This window comes from Eriocheir sinensis, unplaced genomic scaffold (assembly GCF_024679095.1).
Source record: "Eriocheir sinensis breed Jianghai 21 unplaced genomic scaffold, ASM2467909v1 Scaffold121, whole genome shotgun sequence".
Lineage (NCBI taxonomy): Eukaryota > Metazoa > Arthropoda > Malacostraca > Decapoda > Varunidae > Eriocheir > Eriocheir sinensis.
Genome location: NW_026110530.1, coordinates 282,501 through 307,508, shown reverse-complemented (window position 1 = coordinate 307,508; position 25,008 = coordinate 282,501). Strand labels below are relative to the sequence as shown.

Below are 25,008 nucleotides of genomic sequence, written 5' to 3'. Positions count from 1 at the left end.
AGAGAATAATAGAGCCTTGCTAATGTGTGTGTGTGCATGTGTGTGTATGTATGTATGTATGTATGTATGTATGTATGTTATCACCTTTCACACCTGTATAGCCTCATCAATGGCAACAGGTGGGCGGTGGAGCAAAGAGCAGGCAGGGAAGGTTAGGTTAGGTAAGGTAAGGTAAGGTAAGGTAAGGTGAGGTTAGGTAAGGCAAGGTAAGGTAAGGAAAGGTTGGGTAAGGTAAAGTAAGGTAAGATTATGTTATGTTATATTGTTAGGTAAGGTAAGGTAAGGTAAGCGAAGGGAAGGGAAGGGAAGGGAAGGGCAGATAAGGTAAGGGAAGGGAAGGGAAGGGAAGGTAAAGTAAGGTAAGGGAAGCGAAGCGAAGCGAAGGGAAGGGAAGGGAAGGTAGGGTAAAGTAAGGGAAGGGAAGCGAAGCGAAAGGAAGGGAAGGGAAGGGAAGGGAAGGGAAGGGAAGAGCAGGTAAGGGAAGGGAAGGGAAGGGAAGGGCAGGTAAGGTAAGGGAAGGTAAGCGAAGGGAAAGGAAGGCCAGGGAAATGCAGGTAAGGCAAGGTAAGGTAAGGTAAGGTAAGGTAAGGGAAGGGAAGCGAAGCGAAGGAAAGGGAAGGGCAGGGAAATGCAGGTAAGGGAAGGGAAGGGAAGGGAAGGGAAGGGAAGGGCAGGTGAGGTGAGGTGGACAAGGCCAGCGAGCAACAAGCAACGCCATTATGATTATTAAAGTGGATGGCAGGTAATCGCCGCTAATTAACTGGACTGTCAGGTATAGAAAATTTGGCCAGGTAGACACACACACAGGTAGAGACTCATTATTAGGTTGATGTTGGTTGCTGTTTTGGCTGTTTGGTGAATGGTGTGTGTGTGTGTGTGTGTGTGTGTGTGTGTGTGTGTGTTTCCATTGTCTGATTGCGTTGTGTTGTGAGTGGAAATAAATGAAAAGAAAAAAAACAACAGCCTCCATTTGTGTTGACGTAGCTTTTGATAGAACGAGAGAAACAGTGGATGAGATAGATAGAAAGATAATAATAATAATAATAAAAGATGAATGAAAAAAATGAATAAAACAAATGAGTAATGAAGAAAAAAATAATGAATAAAGGAAACAAAGGAACAGAGAAACAAACATTAGAAAGAATAGTGATAATGAAAGAGATATTGAATGAGAAATAGAGACAGATAAAATAAAATAAGAGATAAATAGATAGGTAGACAGAGAAGAAAGGAAGAGAAAGAAAGAAAGGAAGAAAGGAAACTAAAAGAAAGAAAAGAAAGAAAAGAAAGATAGGAAGCTCAAATAAAAGAAAGAAAAAAGAGAAAGAAAGGAAGAAAGGAAACTGAAAGAAAGAAAAGAAAGAAAAGAAAGAAAAGACAGATAGGAAGCTCAAAGAAAAGAAAAAGAGAAAGAAAGGAAGAAAGGAAACTGAAAAAAAGAAAAGAAAGAAAAGAAAGACAGGAAGCTCAAAGAAAAGAAAGAAAAAAGAGAAAGAAAGGAAGAAAGGAAACTGAAAGAAAGAAAAGAAAGAAAAGGAAGATAGGAAGCTCAAAGAAAATAAAGAAAAAAGAGAAAGAAAGGAAGAAAGGAAACTGAAAAAAAGAAAAGAAAGAAAAGAAAGATAGGAAGCTCAAAGAAAAGAACGGAAAAAGAGAAAGAAAGGGAACTGAAAAAAAGGAAAGAAAGAAAGAAAGAAAGCTGAAGGAAAAGAAAGAAAGAAATAAGAGAAAGAAAGAAAGGAAACTGAAAAAAGAAAGAAAAAGAAAGAAAGGAAGAAAGCAGAGAAATCAGTAAACAGAGTAATTCAAGTAGAGTAAAATATTGCATTGTTGGGTAATATCGAATCAGCGTCCATTGCATTCTTACTAAATACAAAAAAAAAAAAAAAAAAAAAAAGATAAAACTGAGCGAGCGAATCAAACACAAAATATCCGAAGTGCTTCAAAGCCCGATTCGAAACACAATGAGACAAAGCTGACCCACATTCACTGGAGACACACACACACGCACGCACGCACCCCCTCTTTCTCTCTCTCTCTCTCTCTCTCTCTCTCTCTCTGGAAACTAATTCTCAAACAATTAATTCAACACATACAGGTTTTAATTAACATGCATATCTCTCTCTCTCTCTCTCTCTCTCTCTCTCTCTCTCTCTTTCAGTTTCCTTTCTCTCCCTCATTCTTTCATTCTCTCTCTCACTCTCTCTCTCCCTCTCCCTCTCCCTCTCTCCCTCACTCACCATAAGGCAGGGGGGTGGGGGGTGGAGGGGGCAGGGGGGTGGGTCAATCACTAGCTCTGGAAGTCCTCGCAACTCTTGTATTTGGCTTCCGTCTTGCCCATAATCCTGTTGATGACGCGTTTGGCCTTCATCGACGCTCTCATGAGGCTGCGGTTCCTGAGGGAGGAGAGAGAGGGAGAGGGGAGAGGAGAGGAGGAGGAAGGGAAGAAGGAGAGGAGGGAAGAAGGGGAGAGTGAGAGGGGAAAAAAGGAAGAGATAGAGGGGAGAATGCAAGGGGAGAAGGGGAGAGTGAGAGGGAAGAAGGGGAGAGTGAGAGGTAAGAAAGGGAGAGTGAGAGGGGAAAAAAGGAAGAGATAGAGGGGAGAATGCAAGGGGAAAAGGGGAGAGTGAGAGGGAGGAAGGGGAGAATGAGAGGGAAGAAGGGGAGAGTGAGAGGGGAGAAAGGGCAGAGACAGAGGGGAGAATGCAAGGGAATGTGTAGGAAGAGAGAGAAAGACAGAGGGGAAATGAAGGGAAAGTGAGGGGAGAGCGTGAAGGGAGGGGAGAAAATGATAGTGAGGGGAAAATGAGGAGAGAGGAAGAGAAGTATTGAGAAGTGAGGGGATATAGAGGGGAGATATGAAGGGAAAGTGAGGGGAGAGAATGGGAGAGTGAGGGGAAAATGAGGAGAGAGAAAGAGAAGAATTGAGGAGTGAGGGGAAATAGAGGAGAGAGAGAGAGAGAGAGAGAGAGAGAGAGAGAGAGAGAGAGAGAGAGAGAGAGAGAGAGAGAGAGAGAGAGAGAGAGAGAGAGAGACAGGGGAGAAAAGGTAAGGGGAGGGGAGAAAGTGAGGGGAAAGTGAGGGGAAAGTAAAGGAAAAGTTTATCCTGATCTTTTATTTCCTATTCTTTTCCTTCTAATACCTTCAAACTCCTCTTTTTTGGGGTATTTCTTTATCCTTTCTCTCTTTCTTCCCTTTCTCCTTCTCCTTCTCTTATTTCTAAACTACTCAAACATCTTTTTTGGGTAGCTTTTTATCTCTCATCTCCTCCTCCTTCTCTTCCTCCTCCTCCTCCTCTTCTTTCTCTATCTTCTCTTCTTCGTAACCATTTTAAGTTCCTCTTTTTGTGTTTATCTCTTTATCTTTTACCTCTTCTTACTTTTCCTTACCCCCCGGTCTCACAGAGCCCGAATCGGTCCCGAATTTGAAATTTTCAAATTCGGGTTGACTTCGGGTTGGCTTCGGGAGCTTCGGAGTACTTCGTGAATCAAATCGGCTTCAATTCGGGTTCAAAAACACTTCGGGAGAAAAATTTCAACATGCACAAATTTTTTCCACCGAATTCAGAAGCCGTCCCGAATTGGTAAGAAATCGGCGTGTTTCGGTGTACTTCATAGTACTTCGTAGTGTTTCGGTGTACTTCATAGTACTTCGTAGTGTTTCGGTGTACTTCATAGTACTTCGTAGTGTTTCGGTGTACTTCATAGTACTTCGTACTACTTCGTAGTGTTTCGGTGTACTTCATAGTACTTCGTACTGGTTCGGTGTACTTCGTACTACTTCGTAGTGTTTCGGTGTACTTCATAGTACTTCGTACTACTTCGTAGTGTTTCGGTGTACTTCATAGTACTTCGTACTACTTCGTAGTGTTTCGGTGTACTTCATAGTACTTCGTACTACTTCGTAGTGTTTCGGTGTACTTCATAGTACTTCGTAGTGTTTCGGTGTACTTCATAGTACTTCGTACTACTTCGTAGTGTTTCGGTGTACTTCATAGTACTTCGTACTACTTCGTAGTGTTTCGGTGTACTTCATAGTACTTCGTACTACTTCGTAGTGTTTCGGTGCACTTCATACTTCGTACTACTTCGTAGTGTTCGGTGCTTCATAGTACTTCGTACTACTTCGTAGTGTTTCGGTGTACTTCATAGTACTTCATCGTACTACTTCGTAGTGTTTCGGTGTACATAGTACTTCACCACTTCGTAGTGTTCGGTGTACTCATAGCACTCGCACCACTTCGCAGTGTTCGGTGTACTCGTACCACTTCGTAGTGTTTCGGCGTACTTCATAGTACTTCGTACCACTTCGTAGTGTTTCGGTGTACTCATAGTACTTCGTACACCGTAGTGTTTCGGTGTACTTCATAGCACTCGTACCACTTCGTAGTGTTTGTGTACTTCATAGTACTCGTACCACTTCGTAGTGTTTCGGTGTACTTCATAGTACTTCGCACCACTTCGTAGTGTTTCGGTGTACTTCATAGGACTACGTACGACTTCGTAGTGTTTCGGTGTACTTCATAGTACTTCGTACTACTTCGTAGTGTTTCGGTGTACTTCATAGTACTTCGTACTACTTCGTAGTGTTTCGGTGTACTTCATAGTACTTCGTACTACTTCGTAGTGTTTCGGTGTACTTCATAGTACTTCGTACTACTTCGTAGTGTTTCGGTGTACTTCGTACTACTTCGTAGTGTTTCGGTGTACTTCATAGTACTTCGTACTACTTCGTAGTGTTTCGGTGTACTTCATAGTACTTCGTACTACTTCGTAGTGTTTCGGTGTACTTCATAGTACTTCGTACTACTTCGTAGTGTTTCGGTGTACTTCATAGTACTTCGTACTACTTCGTAGTGTTTCGGTGTACTTCATAGTACTTCGTACTACTTCGTAGTGTTTCGGTGTACTTCATAGTACTTCGTACTACTTCGTAGTGTTTCGGTGTACTTCATAGTACTTCGTACTACTTCGTAGTGTTTCGGTGTACTTCGCAGTAGTCAATTCGGCGTAGTTCGGGACAGAAACAGGCCCCAATTCCGCGTACTTCTCCCCCCGAAGCACCCCGAGTCACGCCGAAGTACCCCGAGTTACCCTCGATTTACACCGAAGTACTACGAATTGTATCTCTAAGCTGCCAAATTTTCGTCCCGACGTACGCCGATTTACACCGAACAACGACGAACTACTAGGAAGTGCATCCGGAAACATCCCGAAGCACACCGAAGTACTACGAAGTACTACGAATTTGATAAGAGTATTAAAAGGCAAGCCGATTTTGCAAATCAATCAGTCTTTTCCAATTTGCAGGAGTCACGTCACATCACAATGGGACCGAAAAAGGACAAGAAGGGACAAGACAAGAAGAAAAGGTCTTCTGCTGCTGCTGCTGCCTCTCCTGATGATGATGAGCAACAAGAAGACACACAAGAACAACCTGTCAAGGAAGTGAAGGGACGATCCAAGAAGAGGTCTTCGTCTGCTACCGGGGAGACACCCCGTCCTCCATCCAGCCCTCTTGCGTCACCAATCCACTTGGACACAGAGCCCCAACCTTGTCATGATGATGCTGGACCTGACGAAGGATTTATATGCTGGGGTGTGTCTTTTGTTCAAATTCGGGAGCAAATTCTTGGAGGAGATTTGAAACTCGTAGTAGATCCGGAGTTGTCGGTGTAGTTCGTCGTACATTGTAGTACTTCGTACTTACAAATCGGGACAGTCGGTGTGGTTCGTTATACTTCGTAGTACTTCGGCTCCAAAACTCGGCGTACTTCGGGAGAAAATCGGGGTGAAATCGTAGTACATCGCAGCACATCGTAATACGTCGTAGCACTTCGGAAAATAATTCGGTGTACTTCGGGGAATATGCCCTCGAGGTCGGCCGAACACCTCGAGATGAAAAAATCAACAAATTTTCGTAGTGATTCGGGAAAAAACGCTGACTCCCGAGGCACTACGAATTTCTTGTGATTCGGCGTCTGTGAGACCGGGGGGTTACCTGACCAAACTCCTCCTCCTCCTCCTTCTCCTCCTCCTCCTCCTCTTCTTTCTCTACCTTCTCTTCTTCCTAACCACTTCAAATTCCTCTTTTTGTTGATCTATTTATCTTTTACCTCCTCCTACTTTTCCTTGCCTAACCAAACTCCTCCTCCTCCTACTCCTGCTCCTCCCCCCACCTCCTCCTCCTCCTCCTCCTCTTTCTTTACCTTCACTTCTTCCTAACCACTTCAAACTCCTCTATTTCTTGATCTCTTTATCTTTTACCTCTTCCTACTTTTCCTAGCCTAACCAAACTCCTCCTCCTCCTCCTCCTCCTCCTCCTTCTCTTCCTCCTCCTCCTCTTCTTTCTCTACCTTCTCTTCTTCCTAACCACTTCAAATTCCTCTTTTTGTTTATCTCTATCTTTTACCTCCTCTTACTTTTCCTTACTTAACCAAACTCCTCCTCCTCCTCCTCCTCCTCCTCCTCCTCCTCGTCCTCGTCCTCACCTGGTCCAGCTCCTCTCCTTCGCCGGCTCCTCCTCGTCGCCCGCCTCCGCCTCCCCGCGAAGCCTCAGTTGGTTCAAGATGCCCACCAGGAGGTCGTCACACTTGTGGTTGATGCCGACGCTGATCTCCATGAACTTAGCACCGTAACTACAGGCCAGGTCACGCCCGTCTGTTGGGAGGAGTTGTAGCATTAGTATAAGTGGTAGTAGTGGTAGTAGTGGTAGTAGTAGTAGTGGTAGTGGTCTGGAAATGAAGGGGGGTAGGAAGACAGACAGGTGGCTTAGTACTCTAGCTCATTCCTATGCTATCCAAATACCTTCTGCAAGAGTTAGCCAACACCTTCATTCCCTCATCCCTCTAGCTGGTAAACTTAAGAATAATTTTAACCTTTCTTTGTGTGTATTTCCTCCTGCTTACGATTAAAAATAAGAAATGAGGGGGAATTAAATAAGGGAGATGATAGAAGAGAGAAAAAGGGAGATACAAAAATATGAAATGAGGGTGAATGAAATGACGGAGATGATAGAAGAGAGAGAAAAGGGAGGGAAAAGATAAGAAACGAAGGGGATGAAATAAACAAGATTAAAAGAGATAAAAAGATGAGAAATGAGGGGAATGACAATGAGATGAAAGAAACGAGAATAAAAGAGAAAAGATAAGAAATAAGGGAGATACAGAAGAAGGGTTTGTTGATGTTATTGTTAGTGTTGTTGTTGGTGTCGATCCCATCCATCTAAGAAAAAGAAAACCCCAAGAAGAAGAAGGAGGAGGAGGAGGAGGAGGAGGACAAAGGTAAGGTGCTTCTCCCTCCTGTTCCCATCCTTCTTTGTTATTGTTATTGTTATTGTTGTTGGCGTCGATCCCATCCATCTAAGAAAAAGAAAAACCCAAGAAGAAGAAGGAGGAGGAGGAGGAGGACGAAAGTGCGAGGAAAGGGCAAAGGTAAAGTGCTTCTCCCTCCTGTTCCCATCCTTCTTTGTTATTGTTATTGTTGTTGCTGTTGATCCCATCCATCTAAGAAAAAGAAAACCCCAAGAAGAAGAAGAAGCAGGAGGAGGAGGAGGAGGAGGAGGACGAAAGTGCGAGCAAAGGGCAAAGGTAAGGTGCTTCTCCCTCCTCCCATCCTTCTTTGTTATTGTTATTGTTGTTGCTGTTGATTCCATCCATCTAAGAAAAAGAAAAACCCAAGAAGAAGAAGAAGCAGGAGGAGGAGGAGGAGGAGGAGGAGGAGGACGAAAGTGCGAGCAAAGGGCAAAGGTAAGGTGCTTCTCCCTCCTCCCATCCTTCTTTGTTATTGTTATTGTTGTTGCTGTTGATCCCATCCATCTAAGAAAAAGAAAAACCCAAGAAGAAGAAGAAGCAGGAGGAGGAGGAGGAGGACGAAAGTGCGAGCAAAGGGCAAAGGTAAGGCGCTTCTCCCTCCTCCCATCCTTCTTCAAGCCTCTTTACCCGCCACGCTCCCGGCAAAAGAGTGTCCCTGGGAGAGCCGCTGTCATGTGTAGGGCGGAGCTGCTTTTTAGGGTCCCTTTTTTACCTGAAGACGAACAGGTAACACTTCCCTTACTCTTTACCAACTCCTCCTTATCCTCTATTTTGCCTTTACCTGTTCAAATTCCTTTCTTTTAATTTTCTCCATCATTTATCTCCTCCTGCTTTTCCTCCTTCTACTCCTCCTCTTCATCCGTTTCCAGTTACTATCTTCATCCGTTTCCAGTTACTATCTTAATCAGTTTCCAGTTACTATCTTAATCAGTTTCCAGTTACTATCTTCATCAGTTTCCAGTTACTATCTTAATCAGTTTCCCGTTACTATCTTAATCAGTTTCCAGTTACTATCTTAATCAGTTTCCCGTTACTATCTTCATCTGTTTCCAGTTACTATCTTAATCAGTTTCCCGTTACTATCTTCATCCGTTTCCAGTTACTATCTTAATCAGTTTCCCGTTACTATCTTAATCAGTTTCCAGTTACTATCTTCATCAGTTTATCTCCTCCTGCTTCTCCTCCTCCTACTCCTCCTCTTCTCTCTCCTTACCTACCTACACTCCTCCCACACATACCCACCCGCCTACACCCACACCCACACATACACACAGACTACACATGTGTCAAACAAACCACCAATGCACGTACACAAAGGGAAAGGAGAGCGGCTTCGTCTGAACAACAAACAGCAGTAAGACACTCACCTAACCTAACTTAACCTAACCTCACCAATTCCTGACCACTGGTATAGACTTTAACAGAGAAGGGAGACAGCCAGGGACCTAACCTAACCTACCTCACCAGCTCACGCCCAGCTCTTTACACTTAATAGGGAAGAGAGAGAGAGAAAAAGAGAGAGAGAGAGAGAGAGAGAGAGAGAGAGAGAGAGAGAGAGAGAGAGAGAGAGAGAGAGAGAGAGAGAGCGGCTTCGTCTGAACAGCAAACAGCAGTAAGCCACTCACCTAACTTAACTTAACCTAACCTCACCGGCTCACGACCACTGGTATACTTTAACAGAGAAGGAAGACATGCTGATTCTGAACCCCGAACACTAAATAACACTAACCATCAAAAAATCCACGGAGACAGCGAGGGACCTGATCTAACCTCACCTCACCAACTCTCGACAACCGATATAGACTTTAACAGAGAAGGAAAACATGATTATTCTGAACCACGAACACTAAATCGCACTCACCATAAAAAAAAAAAAATCGACGGAGACAGCGAGGGATCTGACCTAACCTACCTCACCAGCTCACGACCACTTCTGTACACTTAAAAGGGAAGAGAGAGAGAATCTGAACATCAAACACTCTAAGCCACTCACCATCGACGGACACCTCTCAGGACCTGACCTAACCTAACCTAACCTACCCTTCCCTTCCCTACCCAGCTCACGACCACTCCTGTACACTTAAAAGGGAAGAGAGAGAGAGAGGCTTAATCTGAACATCAAACACTCTAAGGCACTCACCATCGACGGACATCTCTCAGGACCTAACCTATCCTAACTTAACCTACCCTACCCTACCCTATCCTACCCTACCCTACCCTGCCCATCCCTACCCTACCCAGCTCACGACCACTGATACACATTTACTATAGAAAAAAGGAGAGGCTTAAATCTAAACACGGAACTTCAGAAGACACTCACCATTATAGAATACTACACAGGCCCTGACCTAACTTAACCTATCCTAACCTAACGTAGCCTTGACCTAACCTGACCTAACATAGCCTTGACCTAACCTGACCTAACCTTGACCTAACCTATCCTAACCTAACGGATCCTTGACCTAACCTGACCTAACCTTGACCTAACCTGTCCTAACCTTGACCTAACCTATCCTAACCTAACGGATCCTTGACCTAACCTGACCTAACCTTGACCTAACCTGTCCTAACCTTGACCTAACCTATCCTAACCTAACGTAGCCTTGACCTAACCTGACCTAACCTAATCTAACCTAACGTAGCCTTGACATAACCTGACCTAACCTTGACCTAACCTATCCTAACCTAACGTAGCCTTCACCTAACCTGACCTAATCTTGACCTAACCTACCCTAACCAAGCGTAGCCTTCACCTAACCTAACCTAACCTAACCTAACCTAACCTTGACCTAACCTGACCTAACCTAACCTAACCTAACGTAGCCTTGACATAACCTGACCTAACCTTGACCTATCCTATCCTAACCTAACGTAGCCTTCACCTAGCCTAACCTAACCTAACCTTGACCTAACCTAACCTAACCTTGACCTATCCTGACCTAACCTAACCTAACCTAACGTAGCCTTGACATAACCTAACCTAACCTTGACCTAACCTATCCTAACCTAACGTAGCCTTGACTTAACCTGACCTAACCAAACTTTGACCTATTCTAATCTCAGCAGCTCCCCGCCATGCTCAAATAGGGAAGAGAAACAGCCTTAATCTAAACACCAAACACCTTTAGCCACTCACCATCGACGGAGACAGCGCGGGACCTCACCAGCTCGCACTTGTTGGCCACGAGGATGACGGCCCGGCCCCGAAGCGCGCCGTGACTGTGCAGGCGAGACATATCCTCGCTGCACCGCTGGAACGAGGCCTTGTCCGTGATGCTGTACATGAGCAGCCAACCTTCGGGCAGCGACGGGCGGTTCAGCTCAGCCTGGTGACGTGGAATGAGTTAGAGGAGGAGGATGAAGGGGGAAAAGGGGCTACAGAAAGAAGAACAGAAGAAAAGGAAGGAAGGAAGTACGAGAAAGAAGGATATGAATAAAGAGAGCGAGGGAGAGAGGGAATGGAGGTAATAGAGGGAGAAACGATGCAGAAAATTGATACATATTAGGGTTGTGATGGAATGAAGCTATGGGAAGGGATGATGAGGCAAAAAAAATAAGTATGTAGAGGGAGAGGAAGGGGAAAGGAGATGAAGAGATGGGAAGTAAGGCCGAGAAAGTTATGTATGAAGACGAGTCAGGGGGAGAAAGGAGAAGGAAAAAATCTAAAGGGGGAGGGAGAGAAAGAGGAGGAAAAAATCTAAAGGGGAAGGTGAGGCCAAAAAAAGGAATAAAGAGGAAAAAGAGGGAGAAAAGAGATAAATACATGGGTAGTTAGGGAATATAGAAAGACACTGAAGGAGAGAAAGAAGAAAAACAGCAAAAGGAGGGATAATGAGACCAAGAAAGAAGGAAAGGGGTGAATACAAGGGTAGTTAGGGAATATAGAAAGACACTGAAGGAGAGAAAGGAGAACAGAAGCCATGGAGAGGGGAAATAAGAGAGAGAAAGCAGGGACGAAAAACAAAACACTAGGGAACAAAAAAACGTGAGTTGCCAATACTTTTAACAGAAGAAAGGAGGCTACAAGAGGCTAATAACTGTCAGAGGCAAAACAAAGGGACGCAGAGGCAGCCTGGGAACATTTTTTTTCGCCTCTCTTTTCTTTCCTTAGAACATTAGTGAGGAAGAAAATGGAGGAGGAAAGGGAGAAGAAAAGAAAGAGAAGAGGCTGCAGAGAGAGAAGGTAAAGGAGAAAAAGGAGAAAAGAGGAAAGGGATAGGATAAAGGAGAGAGAGGGAGAGAAAAGAGAAAGTAGGAAAAGGAAGAGAATAAGGAAGAAGGGAGAGGCAACAAAGAGGGAGAGTGAGGGAGAGAAAGGAAAAAAAGGAGAACAAGAATAAGAGAGAGAGAGAGAGAGAGAGAGAGAGAGAGAGAGAGAGAGAGAGAGAGAGAGAGAGAGAGAGAGAGAGAGAGAGAGAGAGAGAGAGAGAGAGAGAGAGAGAGAGAGAGAGAGAGAGAGAGAGAGAGAGAGAGAGAGAGAGAGAGAGAGAGAGAGAGAGAGAAAGGAGGAAAAGAGATCAGATAAGGGAGGTAGAGATATAGCTAGAGACAGAGAGAGAGAAAAAAAAAAACAGAAAGGAGTCCACGACTGAACGCTTAGCAATTAACAGGATGAATTATTGATGGCGCGAACCCGAAGGTGGCATTAGAAAGGTATGGAAAAGGGCAATAAGTGGAGCAATCAATGAGACCGCCGGCTGAAAAGTAGGGGGGGGAGAGAGAGATTGAGAGAGAGAGAGAGAGTTTGGAAAGTTTCGTTTAGTCGGCGCAAAATCTGTGGTCATATGCCGGAGAGAGTAAAAAAATGGGAAATGATGAACGGAGGACACACACACACACACACACACACACACACACACACACACACACACACACAGTAAGAGAAGAAAAAAAAAATGTGAGTTGATGAAATTATAAAACAAAGCAGAAAAATAATAAAAGGAAATGAGAGCAGAAACCCCCCCACACACACACACAGACACCCCCACACAACCACACACACACACACACAGTAAGAAGAAAAAAAGAAAAAAAATGTGAGTTGATGAAATTATAAAACAAAACAAAAAAGAATAATAAAGGAAATGAAAGCAAAAACACACACACACAAATAAAAAAAATACAAACACCCACACAACCAAACACACACAGTAAGAGAAGAAAAAAAGAAATAAAAATGTGAGTTGATGAAATTATAAAACAAAACAGAAAAAAAATTAATAGGAAATGAAAGCAGAAATACACACACACGCACACACACAAAAAATACAAACACCCACACAACCAAACACACACACACAGTAAGAAAAGGAAAAAAAAAAAATGTTGTAGCCGCTGTTCCGGCTCCGCGGCGAATGATAGCTTAATGTGGTAGATATGTATGTAGGGATTATATGAATTTGATGAATTTATAAATTATGTCGGGATAGTCGAGCGGGATAGTGCGGTGGTGCGAGGCGGTAGTGTCGCCAGATGTTCACGGGAAAAGTGTCGAGACAGCGGCGAGATGAGTGAAATGCTGACTCGGGACGCCTGCTGGAGGCCCCTCTGGTGCAGGGTTGAGCAGGGAGGAGAAAGGGACAGTAGCAGGGTAGTGGTAAGAGAGGAAACATGACGTTGTTCACACTGCCGTTACCGACCGGAAGGAGTAACACGACTGTACCCGCAAATGCGTATGTATTATTGATTATCATTAGTGTCATGCATTAGTGTCATGTGTCATCCTAGCCATATTGATTGGGCCACTTATTATGCATGCCTTACCAGCCTTGTTCATTGTTCTGGTCATCTGGCTTACGAGCCGTGCTCCTCATTGTATGTCTTAATGTGTATATCTGATATCTCACCTGACGTGCACTTCTATGACTAGCCTATAACATGTTAATGACGGTTAGTAGTGTTTACTTGCTCTGCCGTGAGAATAATAATGATGAAGAGATTGTGCGTCGTTGTTTCCGTATTGTAACGCATAATTATGACGTCCATCTTTCAGGTTCGACCACTATTCAATAAATGATGTGAGTTCGACGCAGCGGTATCAGTCACCTTAATTACTCACTTAAATAAGCACTGGTCATCTTCGCGCTTACAAATGTGAGTTCATGAAATTATAAAACAAAACAGAAAAAAATAATAAAGGAATGAAAGAAAAAACACACACACACAAAAAAAAAATACAAACACCCACACAACCAAACACACACACACACACACACACACACACACACACACACACACACACAGTAAGATAAGAAGAAAAAATGAAATAAAAATGTGAGTTGATGAAACTATACAACAAAACAGAAAAAAAATAATAAAGGAAATGAGAGCAGAAACCCCCCCCCACACACACACACACACACACACACATCCACACACACACACACACACACACACACACACACACACACACACACACACACACACACACACCCACACTCACACCCACCCACCCACACCCACCCCCACACCCCCCCACACACACACACACCTGAAGCTCTGGCCATGGGACGTTGACGAACACGATCTCTGACTCCTGGTTGTTGAGGAGGATGGAGATGGACTGTTCGGATTCGTCGCCTGAAGGGAAAGAAGCAGAAATTAGAGTAAAACAGGAATAAGAGTAAAACAGAAATTACAGAAAAAACAGGAATTTGAGTAATACAGAAATTGAAGTAAAATAGGAATTTGAGTAAAACAGGAATTGAAGTAAAACAGGAATTTGAGTAAAACAGAAACTGAAGTAAAACAAGAATTTGAGTAGAACAGAGACTGAAGTAAAACAGGAATTTGAGTAGAACAGAAACTGAAGTAAAACAAGAATTTGAGTAAAACAGGAATTGAAGTAAAACAGGAATTTGAGTAAAACAAACTGAAGTAAAACAAGAATTTGAGTAGAACAGAAACTGAAGTAAAACAGGAATTTGAGTAAAACAGAAATTGAAGTAAAACATAAATTTAAGTAAAACAGGAATTTGAGTAAAACAGAAATTATAGTAAAACAGGAATGAGTAAAACAGAAATTATAGTAAAACAGGAATTTGAGTAAAACATAAATTAGTGTAAAACAGGAAATGAAGTAAAACAGAAGCTATAGTAAAACAGGAATTTGAGTAGAACAGGAATTATAGTAAAACAGAAATTAGAGTAAAACGGAAATTGCAGAAAAAACATAAATTATAGTAAAAAACACAAACACACACAATACGTAAAGAAAACACAACACATAACATAATAGAAAAAGAGTTAAATGAGAAGAATAGACGAATGAGGAGGAGGAGGAGGAGGAGGATGGAGACAAGAAGAAGAAGAAAAAATAGCGATACGCACAAAAATACAAATCAAAACACAAAACATAAATAAAATACGTTCACAACACACATAAACAGAATACAATTACACAATAGATAACTTACAAACAGTCACACACAATACATGATTAAAAACAGTTGCAAAATGCATAATTAAAATCCGAGTACATTTCATAATTACAATCCGATTACACAATAAATAATTACAATCTGATTACACAATTCCTAAAGGCAATGTCTCTTAGGAAATGAAACAAAGCACACTAAAAGGGAAATAGGAGATAAATAAAGAGTTACTGGAGATGGAAAACAAGATACAGGAGATAGAGGAGATAAAAACACACAAAAAGAATATGAAAAAAAGAAATAGAAAATAGATAAAGGAAAGGAGATGAAGAAACAAAACATACAAAACAGGAAAACAAAACAAGGAATAAATAATCTAACAGAACAAACAGGAGATAAAGAAGACGAGAGAACAAGAAAAAGAGAGAACGCAGAAAGTAAAAGGAAATAAAAGAGAAGTGAAAAGGAAAAAAGATGGATAACAACACAGAAAAGAGGAAAACAAAGCAAGGAAAACAATCTAACAGCACTAAAAAAAGGAGATAAAGAGGACGAGAAAAAAAACAGAAACCGAGAGAACACAGAAAGTAAAGGGAAAAAGAAGAGAAATGAAGAGAAAGGAGATGAATAGCAGCACAGAAAACAGGAAAACAAAGCAAGGAAAACAATTTAACAGCACTAAAAAAAAAAGAGATAAAGAGGACGAGAAAAAAAACAGAAACCGAGAGAACACAGAAAGTAAAGGGAAAAAGAAGAGAAATGAAGAGAAAGGAGATGAATAGCAGCACAGAAAACAGGAAAACAAAACAAGGAAAACAATCTAACAGCACTAAAAGGAGATAAAGAGGACGAGAGAACAAGAAAAACAGAGAACACAGAAAGTAAAGGGAAAAAGAAGAGAAATGAAGAGAAAGGAGATGAATAGCAACACAGAAAACAGGAAAATAAAACAAGGAAAATAATCTAACAGCACTAAAAGGAGATAAAGAGGACGAGAGAACCAGAAACAGAGAGAAATCAGATAGTAAAAAGGAAATAGAAGAGAAATGAAAAGAAGAAAAGATGAACAGCAACATAGAAAACAGGAAAACAAAACAAGGAAAACAATCTAACACCACTAAAAGGAGATACTGAGACAAATGTGAATCAAAATCAGAGAACAGCTCAAAAAAAAAGAGGAAATAGAGAAAAAAATGAAATGAAAAGATGAACAGGAAACGAGACCAACAAAAAAAGAAGAAAAAGAAAAAGGAAAAAAACATAATCACACACACACATCAACAGGAAAGGACGAGCAAACATTTTTCAACCCACAAACATTCTGGGAAATAGAGAGAAAAAAGTGAATGAAAAAGAAAAGAAAAGAGAAAGAAACCATCATCAAAGAGAGAGTCAGAGAGAGAGAGAGAGAGAGAGAGAGAGAGTTATCTAGGACACGACCAACTCACAATTTACGTAACTCACAAATATTTTCCTCTCTCTCTCTCTCTCCGGAGATGAAAGTTTCTCGTAAAATTAACTAAAGAGAAAAAAAATTAGAAGGAAGAGGAGAAGGATGATGATGATGATGATGAGGAGGAGGAGGAAAGAAAACAAAAACATTCATAGGATACAAAAAAATGAGGCACACACACACACACACACACACACACACACACACACACACACACACACACACACACACATTAAGGCCATCCTAATAAAAAAAAATATATAAACACACTTCTTCCTCCTCCTCCTCATTCCTTCCTTCCTCCCATTACTGTCCTCAGGGGAGATCAAAGAGGAAGAGGAAAGGGAAGGAAGGGAAGAGAGAGAGGAGGAGAAATGAAGAGAGGAAGGAAAGGAAGGAGGAAGGAGAAGCAGGGGAAGAAGGAAGGAAATGAATGAGAGAGAGAGGAGAGAGGAGGAGAAGATAAGAAAGAAATGGGAAATGGGAAGAGAAAGAGAGGGATTAAATAGGAAGATTGAATGGAATTGGGAGATTAGAAAAAGAAAAAAGAGAAAAGGGAAAAAATGATAAGAGGAAAGGGAAAAATTGGATTGGAGAAGAGAAAAGGAAGGAAGGGAAGAGAGAGGATGAAAGATGTAACTGGAAAGGGAAGAATAGGGAGTGACAGGGAGGAAAGAAAACACGAAGAAGAAGAAGGGAAAGGAAAGAGAGGGAGGAGGAGAGGAAGAGTGAGAATGAAAAAAGGAAAGAAGAGAGAGGAAGAAAGAGAGAGAGAGAGAGAGAGAGAGAGAGAGAGAGAGAGAGAGAGAGAGAGAGAGAGAGAGAGAGACAAAGGGTTGGCACTAAGATGAAAGGGTTAAGTCTCAGCAATAGAGAGAGTGGCTCAGAGAGAGAGAGAGATAGAGAGTCACATGTCAGAGTGAGTTAGAATAGAGAAACAGAATAGGAGGTTAGAATAGAGAAACAGAATAGGAGGGTTAGGACAAAGGTTAGAACAGAGGTTAGAACAAAGAAACAGAATATGAAGGTTTGACCAGCTTCATCTTGGGCGCCATGTTGCTTCCGAAAAAGTGGCGCGAAATTCAAATTGGCGCTGATACAAGAGAAAAAAAGAAGAGAGGAAAAGATAAAGAAGAAAAGAAGCGAAAAGGAAGATAGGGATGAGTGAGACGTTCGTGTATAAGAAGAAGGAAAAGAAGAAGGTAGAAAAAGAAGAAGGAAGAAAGAAGAAGGAAGAAAAACAAAAAGGAAGAGGAAGAAGAAAGATAAAAAAGAGAAATAAGAAAATAAAGAAAGGAAGAAGTAAAAAGAAAAAAGTAAGAAACACACACACACACACATGGTATAGATGGGTCAGTATGTCACAAGAACAGTTGCATGCTCCTCCTCCTTCTCCTCCTCCTCCTCCTCCTCCTCTTCCTCCTCCTCCTCCTCCTTCATGACCATTACCTTCGCCATTACGTCCACCGCCATTCTACTATGCATACTCTCTCTCTCTCTCTCTCTCTCTCTCTCTCTCTCTCTCTCTCTCTCTCTCTCTCTCTCTCTCTTTCTTTCGCTGAGTCATCATCACGGATCTATTCTTCTTCTCTCTTAAGAGAAAAGAGAAAGTTATACAAAGAGAGAGAGAGAGAGAGAGAGAGAGAGAGAGGTCAAAATCTGGGTTAATGGGGCGATTTTAATGAAGTGTTTGCTTTAAAGGTCCTCCTCCTCCTCCTCCTCCTCTTCCTCTTCCTCTTCCTCCTCCTCTCCTCCTCACCTCTTCCCAGGTTCTCTCTCCACCTCATCTCTTCCTTACCTCCTCCTCCTCCTCCTCCTCCTCCTTCACTTTGGCGCTGTTTAATGATGAGAAGATTATTAATAGCGGGAAAGTGATAAGAATGAAGGAAAATTATTATTGGGAGTGATAAAAATAATAATAATGATGATGATAATATTTAGAGAAGAAGAGGAACACAAAGGCACACAAAGAAAGAACAAACAACAGCAGACCTGCTGGTCCTTACGAGGCTGTTTGTGACAAGCTACACTAACTATCTAATCAAAGGTGAAAGATAAAGGACAGCAAAGGCGAAGGCTCCTCCCCACCCCTCCATCCCTCCAGCCAAAGCTGGCAGGAAAGGAAAAAGAACCATGCAGCATGGAAAAACTGCATGGAAATTATGTAGGAAAGAGGAAAGAACTACCATTACTGCTACCACTAACCGGGCGATAAAAGTGGACAAGGACAGCAGTATTCGAAAGAACTTAACGTTGTTACGACAATGAGTAATATCTTAGTTGCTGGTTGGATTCAAAATACTTGTCTAATCTATTCTTGAAGGCCGTAACTGTTGTACTATCAACGACATCACAGGGTAGAGAGTTCCAAACATTAACAACTCGATTGAAGAAGAAGTGTTTAGCTTCGTGCGACGAGAATCTTTTACCACTTATCTTCAAATAGTGATTTCTTCTTGTTCTATTTGATCGATCAATTGTAAAGTAATCTTCCGCATTAATATCACTGAGTCCTTTAAACATTTTAAACACTTCTATTAGATCGCCTCGCATTCTTCGTTTTGATAGACTGAATAAATTTACTTCTTTAAGCCTTTGTTCATATGATAAATTTATCAAACTAGGAATCATCTTTGTTACTCTTCGTTGAACCCGTTCCAACTTTTCTATGTCTTTTCCGTAATAGGAAGATCAAAACTGTACACAGTACTCTAGACGGGGTCGAACCAACGAATTATACAGTTTTAATATTACTTTTTCCGATTTATTATTAAAGACTTGTCCGATGAAGCCAACCAATTTGTTTGCAGTTTTAACTACTTCTGAACAATGCTGACCGGGCTTTAAATCGCTTGATATAGTGATTCCAAGATCCTTTTCTTTACTTATTGCAGAAAGTTGTTTGCCATTCATTACGTACCGAACGCGATTGTTATTTTTTCCGATGTGCAACACTTTACATTTGTCAACGTTAAATTTCATTTGCCATTGATTGGCCCAACGTGCAAGTCGATCTAGATCTGATTGTAAAGCTTCTTCGTCGAGTGTCGCAGTTACTTTACTAGCAATTTTTGTGTCATCAGCAAATTTTGATACTTTGCAAGTGAGCCCATCATCGATATCATTAACATAAATTAAGAAGAGCATGGGGCCAAGCACTGATCCTTGAGGTACGCCGCTTTTGACATCGAGACAGTTAGATGTAACACCGTTTAGAACTGCTCTCTGTTTGCGCTCAGAGAGCCAGTCCACAAGCCAATCGTGAATGTTACCCGAGATACCGTGCGCCAATAGTTTGCTGAGCAATCGTTGGTGGGGGACCTTATCAAATGCCTTTTGAAAATCCAGATATATGATATCTGCTGATCTGCTTTCATCGAACACCTCAAAAATATAATGAAAAAAATCAAGTAAGTTAGTTAAACACGAACGTTTACTACGGAAGCCATGTTGCGAGTTATTTATAATATTATTTTCTTCGAAGATTTTCACCATATTGTCGTGAATGATAGTCTCCATTAACTTACAAACAATCGATGTCAGGCTAATTGGTCGATAGTTTCCTGGATGAGACTTGTCCCCCTTTTTGAAAATTGGTGTGACATATGCAAGTTTCCAATCCGACGGAACTTTTCCAGCTCTTAAAAATTTATTGAATATGATGGAGAGCGGTTTACAAATTTGATGTTTGATTCCTTTTAAGACCCAAGGGGTAATTTTGTCTGGACCAGGAGCTTTGCTTACTTTAATCTTTTCAATTGTGCGTAAAATGTCAATTTCTACGATGAGCACGCCACTTAACATCTTTTCGGCCCTTCTAACCTCCGGCGGTTGAGGTGATAAACAATCTTCGTCGGTAAATACGGATGCGAAAAAGTTATTTAGGATTGTAGCCATTTCATTTTCATCGTTCGTGTGGTTACCATTATCATTAACAAGCGGTCCGATACCACAAGTGAGTGACTTTTTATTATTTACATAGCTAAAAAATTCTTTAGGATTAGATTTACTCGTTTCCGCTATATATTCTTCAAGATTTTTCTTGCTCCGTTTTATTAATTTCTTGGTTTCGCGGCGAATTCTGCCCAACTCTAGTTTGTCAGCCTCGCTCTGAGTTGATATGTATCTACTGTATACGCGTTTTTTAAGAGATAGGCTATTTTGAATTTCGTTATTCCACCATTTGGGTTTCTTCTTAAAAGCTGAACGTCTGTTACGATAGGGTACGCATATGCTTATGGCATTGTTCAATATTGTGGTGAAGGCCCCCCAAGATTTATCAATATCTGTTTCTGCTCAGATTTCAGTTCAGTCAGAACTATTTAGAATTGATCGGAGCCTTACGAAATTCGCTCTCTGATAATCAGGCACCTTTTCTTTACTAGGAGTTACTTTACTTTCTTTCATATTGATGCTGAATGTGATTGTTCGGTGATCGCTAGAACTAAAAATTGGACCAACATTTACTTCGTTAACTAGATCAGCTGTCGTTGAAAAGATAAGGTCAAGTATATTATTTTCCCGAGTCGGTTCTTGAACATGTTGATGTAAATCACTTTCTAGTAAATTTGTGTACAGGTCGAGCCCTGTTTGAGAGTTCAACGGTTCACCCCATCTTTTCACTGGCAAGTTGAAGTCCCCCATAATTACTGCCTCGCAACTGCTACTTGTTTCTAATAATAATTCACTTAATGCGTGGTCGATATCAAGAGTCTGCCTTGGCGGTCTGTAGATAAGTCCAATTACTATTTTACGAGATTTATTTTTAATTTCAATGAAGACCGTGTCTACATTGGTTATAATATCTGTTTTCGCGGATACTGGATGGAGAGAGTTGTGGATATAAAAGATAACGCCTCCACCCTGTCTGTTCTCTTTCATGACTAAAGATGGTATAGCCCGGTAATCTATACTCCGCAATGAAATCTCTATTTGAAGTGTCTATCCAAGATTCTGTGACTCCGATGATGTGATAATGATTTGTAGCTGCGAGGACTTCTAAAACTTTAAATTTGCTACGTAGGCTACGAGCGTTTATATAGCAAGCTTTAATGTGATTCGCGTCGGAGATTTCGCGGGTTGAGTGCTCCCTTACGGTGGAGCTGCTGGTGTTCTCGCCTCCGCGTTTTTTGGCTTTCGAAGAGCCACTTGGTCACAGAACAGCCTCCCGAAACGGGCTGCTCCAACAGGGTTTAAGTGAATGCCATCAGCAAGGAACAAGTCTGAATCGTAGTAACAACTGTTCCACAAGTTAGCGAACTGGACGTTTTCTTGCGAGCAAAGGGACTGAAGTCTGTTGTTTGTGCTGAAGGCCTTACTGTAAAAGCTAGATTCGGCACCGACCCTCGGGAGGATTCCTGAGATTATGAAGTTACTGGCATCCGTTTTACGTTTATACTGCTTGATCATGCGGCGGTATTTCTCAAGCAGTTCCTCAGAACGGGTTGTCTTTACGTCATTCGTCCCCGCGTGAATGACAAAGAGGGTGTTTCGGTCGGCATTTCTCGTGACATCATCGCACGCTGCGGTGATGTCGTCCAGTCTGGCACCTGGATAGCAGTAACGTTTTCTGCGGCCGTTTGATGAACGACCACAGAATTCAACCAGCTGGCCACGCACCATGGAGTCCCCAACTAGGCGAGTCTCGAACTCATCCTCCGTGGTGTCTGCCAGCACCTGGAACCTAATGAAGGTAGTGGGGGTCAGTAAATCCTTGCTTGCCTGCTTCGGTTTGACTCCATTCCTTACAGGTTGGAACCCGACATCCTGTTAAGCAGGAAGAGAAGCGTTAAGTGGGGCAGTCTGGAAGTTGTCCTGTGAGGCAGGCTGGGAGTTAGTCTGTGAAGCAGGCTGGGGGTTAGCCTGTGAGGCAGGCTGGGAGTCAACCTGTGAGGCAGGTAACACGTCCTCCCGTGAAGCAGGAGGGTCGTCTGGAGAGGGCACAGCCTCGGTGGAGGGAGTCACTGCCACATTATTTGAAACAAATTCCTGAAGGGCTTCGAATTTCTTTTCAAGATCATCATGTTTGACTTTCCATTCAGTCACAGCCTTCTGAAGTTGTAATCTTTGAACGCAGAGGCGGCAAGTTCTACTCAGCTGGAAGAACTGAGCTGCAAATCGCCCGGAACAGACGTCACACTTAAGGTTCGAAGGCATTGTTAGAAATTTAAGCGAGTTTACAGAGGAGGAGGAGGAGGAGGGGGAGGAGGAGGAGGAGGAGGAAAAGAAGATCGAAGAAAGAGAAGGAAAAGAAGAATATGACAAAGAGAAAGTTAGAAAAGAATGAGAGGAAGAAGTATAGAAGAGGAAAAAAAGAAAAAGAAAGGAGGAGATGGAGGAGGAAAAGGAGAAAGTGGAATAAGAAGAAGAAAGAAGAAGAAAAACAAGAACATGACAAAGGAACAAAAAATAAAATGCGAAGAAAAAGAAAAAAAAGGAGAAATTAGGCAAAAATAAAGAAAAGGAAAAGAAAAAGAAGGAAAAAAGAAAACTGAACTATGCAAAAAAAGAAAGAAGAAAAAGGAAAAAAATATACATAGCAAGATGGAGGAAGAGGAGGAGGAGGAGGAGGAGGAGGAGGAGTAGGGCCGCCATGACAGTTCTCCCTCCTTAAAAAAAAATCTTATCTCTCCGAAAGGTCAAAATTTCTCTCCTTCACGTGTCACTCTCCTCCTTCTCTCCTTTCCTCCCTCGTTATCTCTCTTCTCTCTCTCTCTCTCTCTCTCTTCTTCTTCTTCTTCTTCTTCTGCTTATTCCTTTCTTCCACTTTATTTGTCCTCCTCCTCCTCTTCTTCTCCTTCTCTCTCTCTCATTTCTCTTCTCACACTTTCCTTCTCTCTCTCTCTCTCTCTCTCTCTCTCTCTCTCTCTCTCTCTCTCTCTCTCTCTCTCATTCCTCCACTTCCTTCCTCTCCTTCCCTTCCTCCCTCATGCGATATTTAGGCTCTATAAAACGAGATAGACAGACAGATAGATAGATAGATAGATAGACGTATTTTACTATTACTACTACTGCTGCTACTACTACTACTACTACTACTACTACTACTACTAGTCATAATTTTCTATATATTCTCCTTTATCACTTTCTACTCCTCTTCCTCTTTCTCCTCCATAACAACAACAACAACCACAACAACAACAACAACAACAACCCCCCCTCTCTCTCTCTCTCTCTCTCTCTCTTCCTTCGTGAGAACATTAGTAAAAAAAAAAAAAAAACTGGGAACGACCGAGGGAGTAGGAGGAGGAGGAGGAGGAGGAGGAGGAGAAACAGGACAGGAAACATAAAAAAAAACTATTTCCTCTTTTCTTCTTCTTCTTCTTCTTCTTCTTCTTCTTCTTCTTCTTCTTCTTCTTTTCTTCTTCTTCTTCTTCTCCATTCTCTCCATTCTTCCCCAATTTTATTTCTCCATTCTTCTTCTTCCTTCCTTCCTTCCTCTTCCCTGCTTCTTTTGATCTTGTTCTTCTCCCTCCCTCTTCTCTCCTTCTCCATATTTTTTCCTCCATCCCTCCACCTCCCTCCTTTACTAATCTGTCTCCTATCTCTTGTTCCTTCCCTTCTCCCCTTCCTTCCTTCCCTTCTCCCTCCCTTATCATATTTTCCTTCTTCCCTCCTTCTTCCCTCATTCCTCCATCTCCCTCCTTTATTAGCCTGTCTCTTATCTCTTCTTCCTTCTCTCCTCCCCTTCTTTCTCTCCCTTTCACATATTTTTCCTTGCTTCCATATTTTTCTGTTTATCCATTTCTCTTGTCTCCTTCTTCTTCTTCCTTCCTCTTCTCTCCCTTCTTCTATCCGTCATTCTCTCCCTTCCTTCCTTCTTACATATCATTTTCTTCCTTTCATCTTCCTCCATTCATTCATTTTCCTTGTCTCCTTTTTCTCCTTCCTCTCCTTCTTCTCCCTTCTTTATTTCCTCTTTTCCTTATTCCCTTTTACATAATTGTCTCATTTTTATATCTTTATCTTTTTCTCTCTCTTTTCTTGTCTCTTCTTTCTTTTTTCTTTCTACTTCTTCTTTTCTTCTCTTTCTTTCTTTCCTTTCGTTTCTTTTTCCTTTATTTCTATTTTCTGAGTATTGTTTTTTCTCCTCTTTCATTTCCTTTCTCATTTCTTTCTCTTCTTCTTCTTCTTCTTCTTCTTCTTCCTCTTCCCTCATTCGCTTCGCCATTTTCAGATCACGAATGAAGACAAAAAAAAAAAAAAAGGGGTTTGTTTTGATAGCCTGAATGGGTGAAAATACCGATCATTCTCTCTCTCTCTCTCTCTCTCTCTCTCTCTCTCTCTCTCTCTCTCTCTCTCTCTCTCTCTCTCATACAATAAACGAATAAAACTTTACGATGACTAGAAAGACAGACAGACAGACAGACAGACAGACAGACATCTTTTTTTTCTTAATCTCCCTTCCCTCCCTTCTCCCTTCCCCTCCCTTCTCCGTCTTTCTCTCCTTCCTTCCTCCCCTATTCCCCCTTCTTTCTGCTCCCTTTCCCTTTCATCTCCCTCCCTCCTTTCTCTTTCTTTCTTCCGTTTTCTTGTTTTCCTTTTTCCTTGATTCATTTTCTCTTCTTTTCTTCTTGTTTTCATTTCGTTTTTTGTATTTTCTTTCCTCTCTTTCTTCCTTTCTTCCTCTCCTCTTTGACTTCCTTTTCTTTTTCCTTTTTCTTCAGTTCACTTTGGTTTGTTTTTCTTCTTGTCTTCGTTTATTCTCCATTTTCTTTCCTTGTTATTAAGTTTGTTTTTCCTCATTTCTTCTCTTGTCTTCTTTGTTTTTTGTTTTCATTTTCATTCGATTGTCTTCTTTTTCTCGGTCTTTTTTTTTGTCTTTAACCTTTTCCTTTCCTTCCCTTTCCTCATCCCGCCTCCTTTCA

General features: G+C 41.7%; 1 protein-coding gene across 1 annotated transcript in view; it reads right to left on the bottom strand.

Annotated features, from left to right (window-relative positions):
• LOC126989551 (uncharacterized) overlaps nucleotides 1–25,008 on the bottom strand; it is a gene marked incomplete at its 5' end in the record, with an annotated part of 59,979 nt that overhangs the window by 13,176 nt on the left and 21,795 nt on the right. Inside the window, 4 exons of the mRNA XM_050848125.1 lie at nucleotides 2,241–2,396; nucleotides 6,491–6,659; nucleotides 10,449–10,656; nucleotides 13,803–13,891. Of these exons, the coding sequence (XP_050704082.1) occupies nucleotides 2,291–2,396; nucleotides 6,491–6,659; nucleotides 10,449–10,656; nucleotides 13,803–13,891 (572 nt within the window). The remainder of the gene's footprint in view (nucleotides 1–2,240; nucleotides 2,397–6,490; nucleotides 6,660–10,448; nucleotides 10,657–13,802; nucleotides 13,892–25,008) is intronic.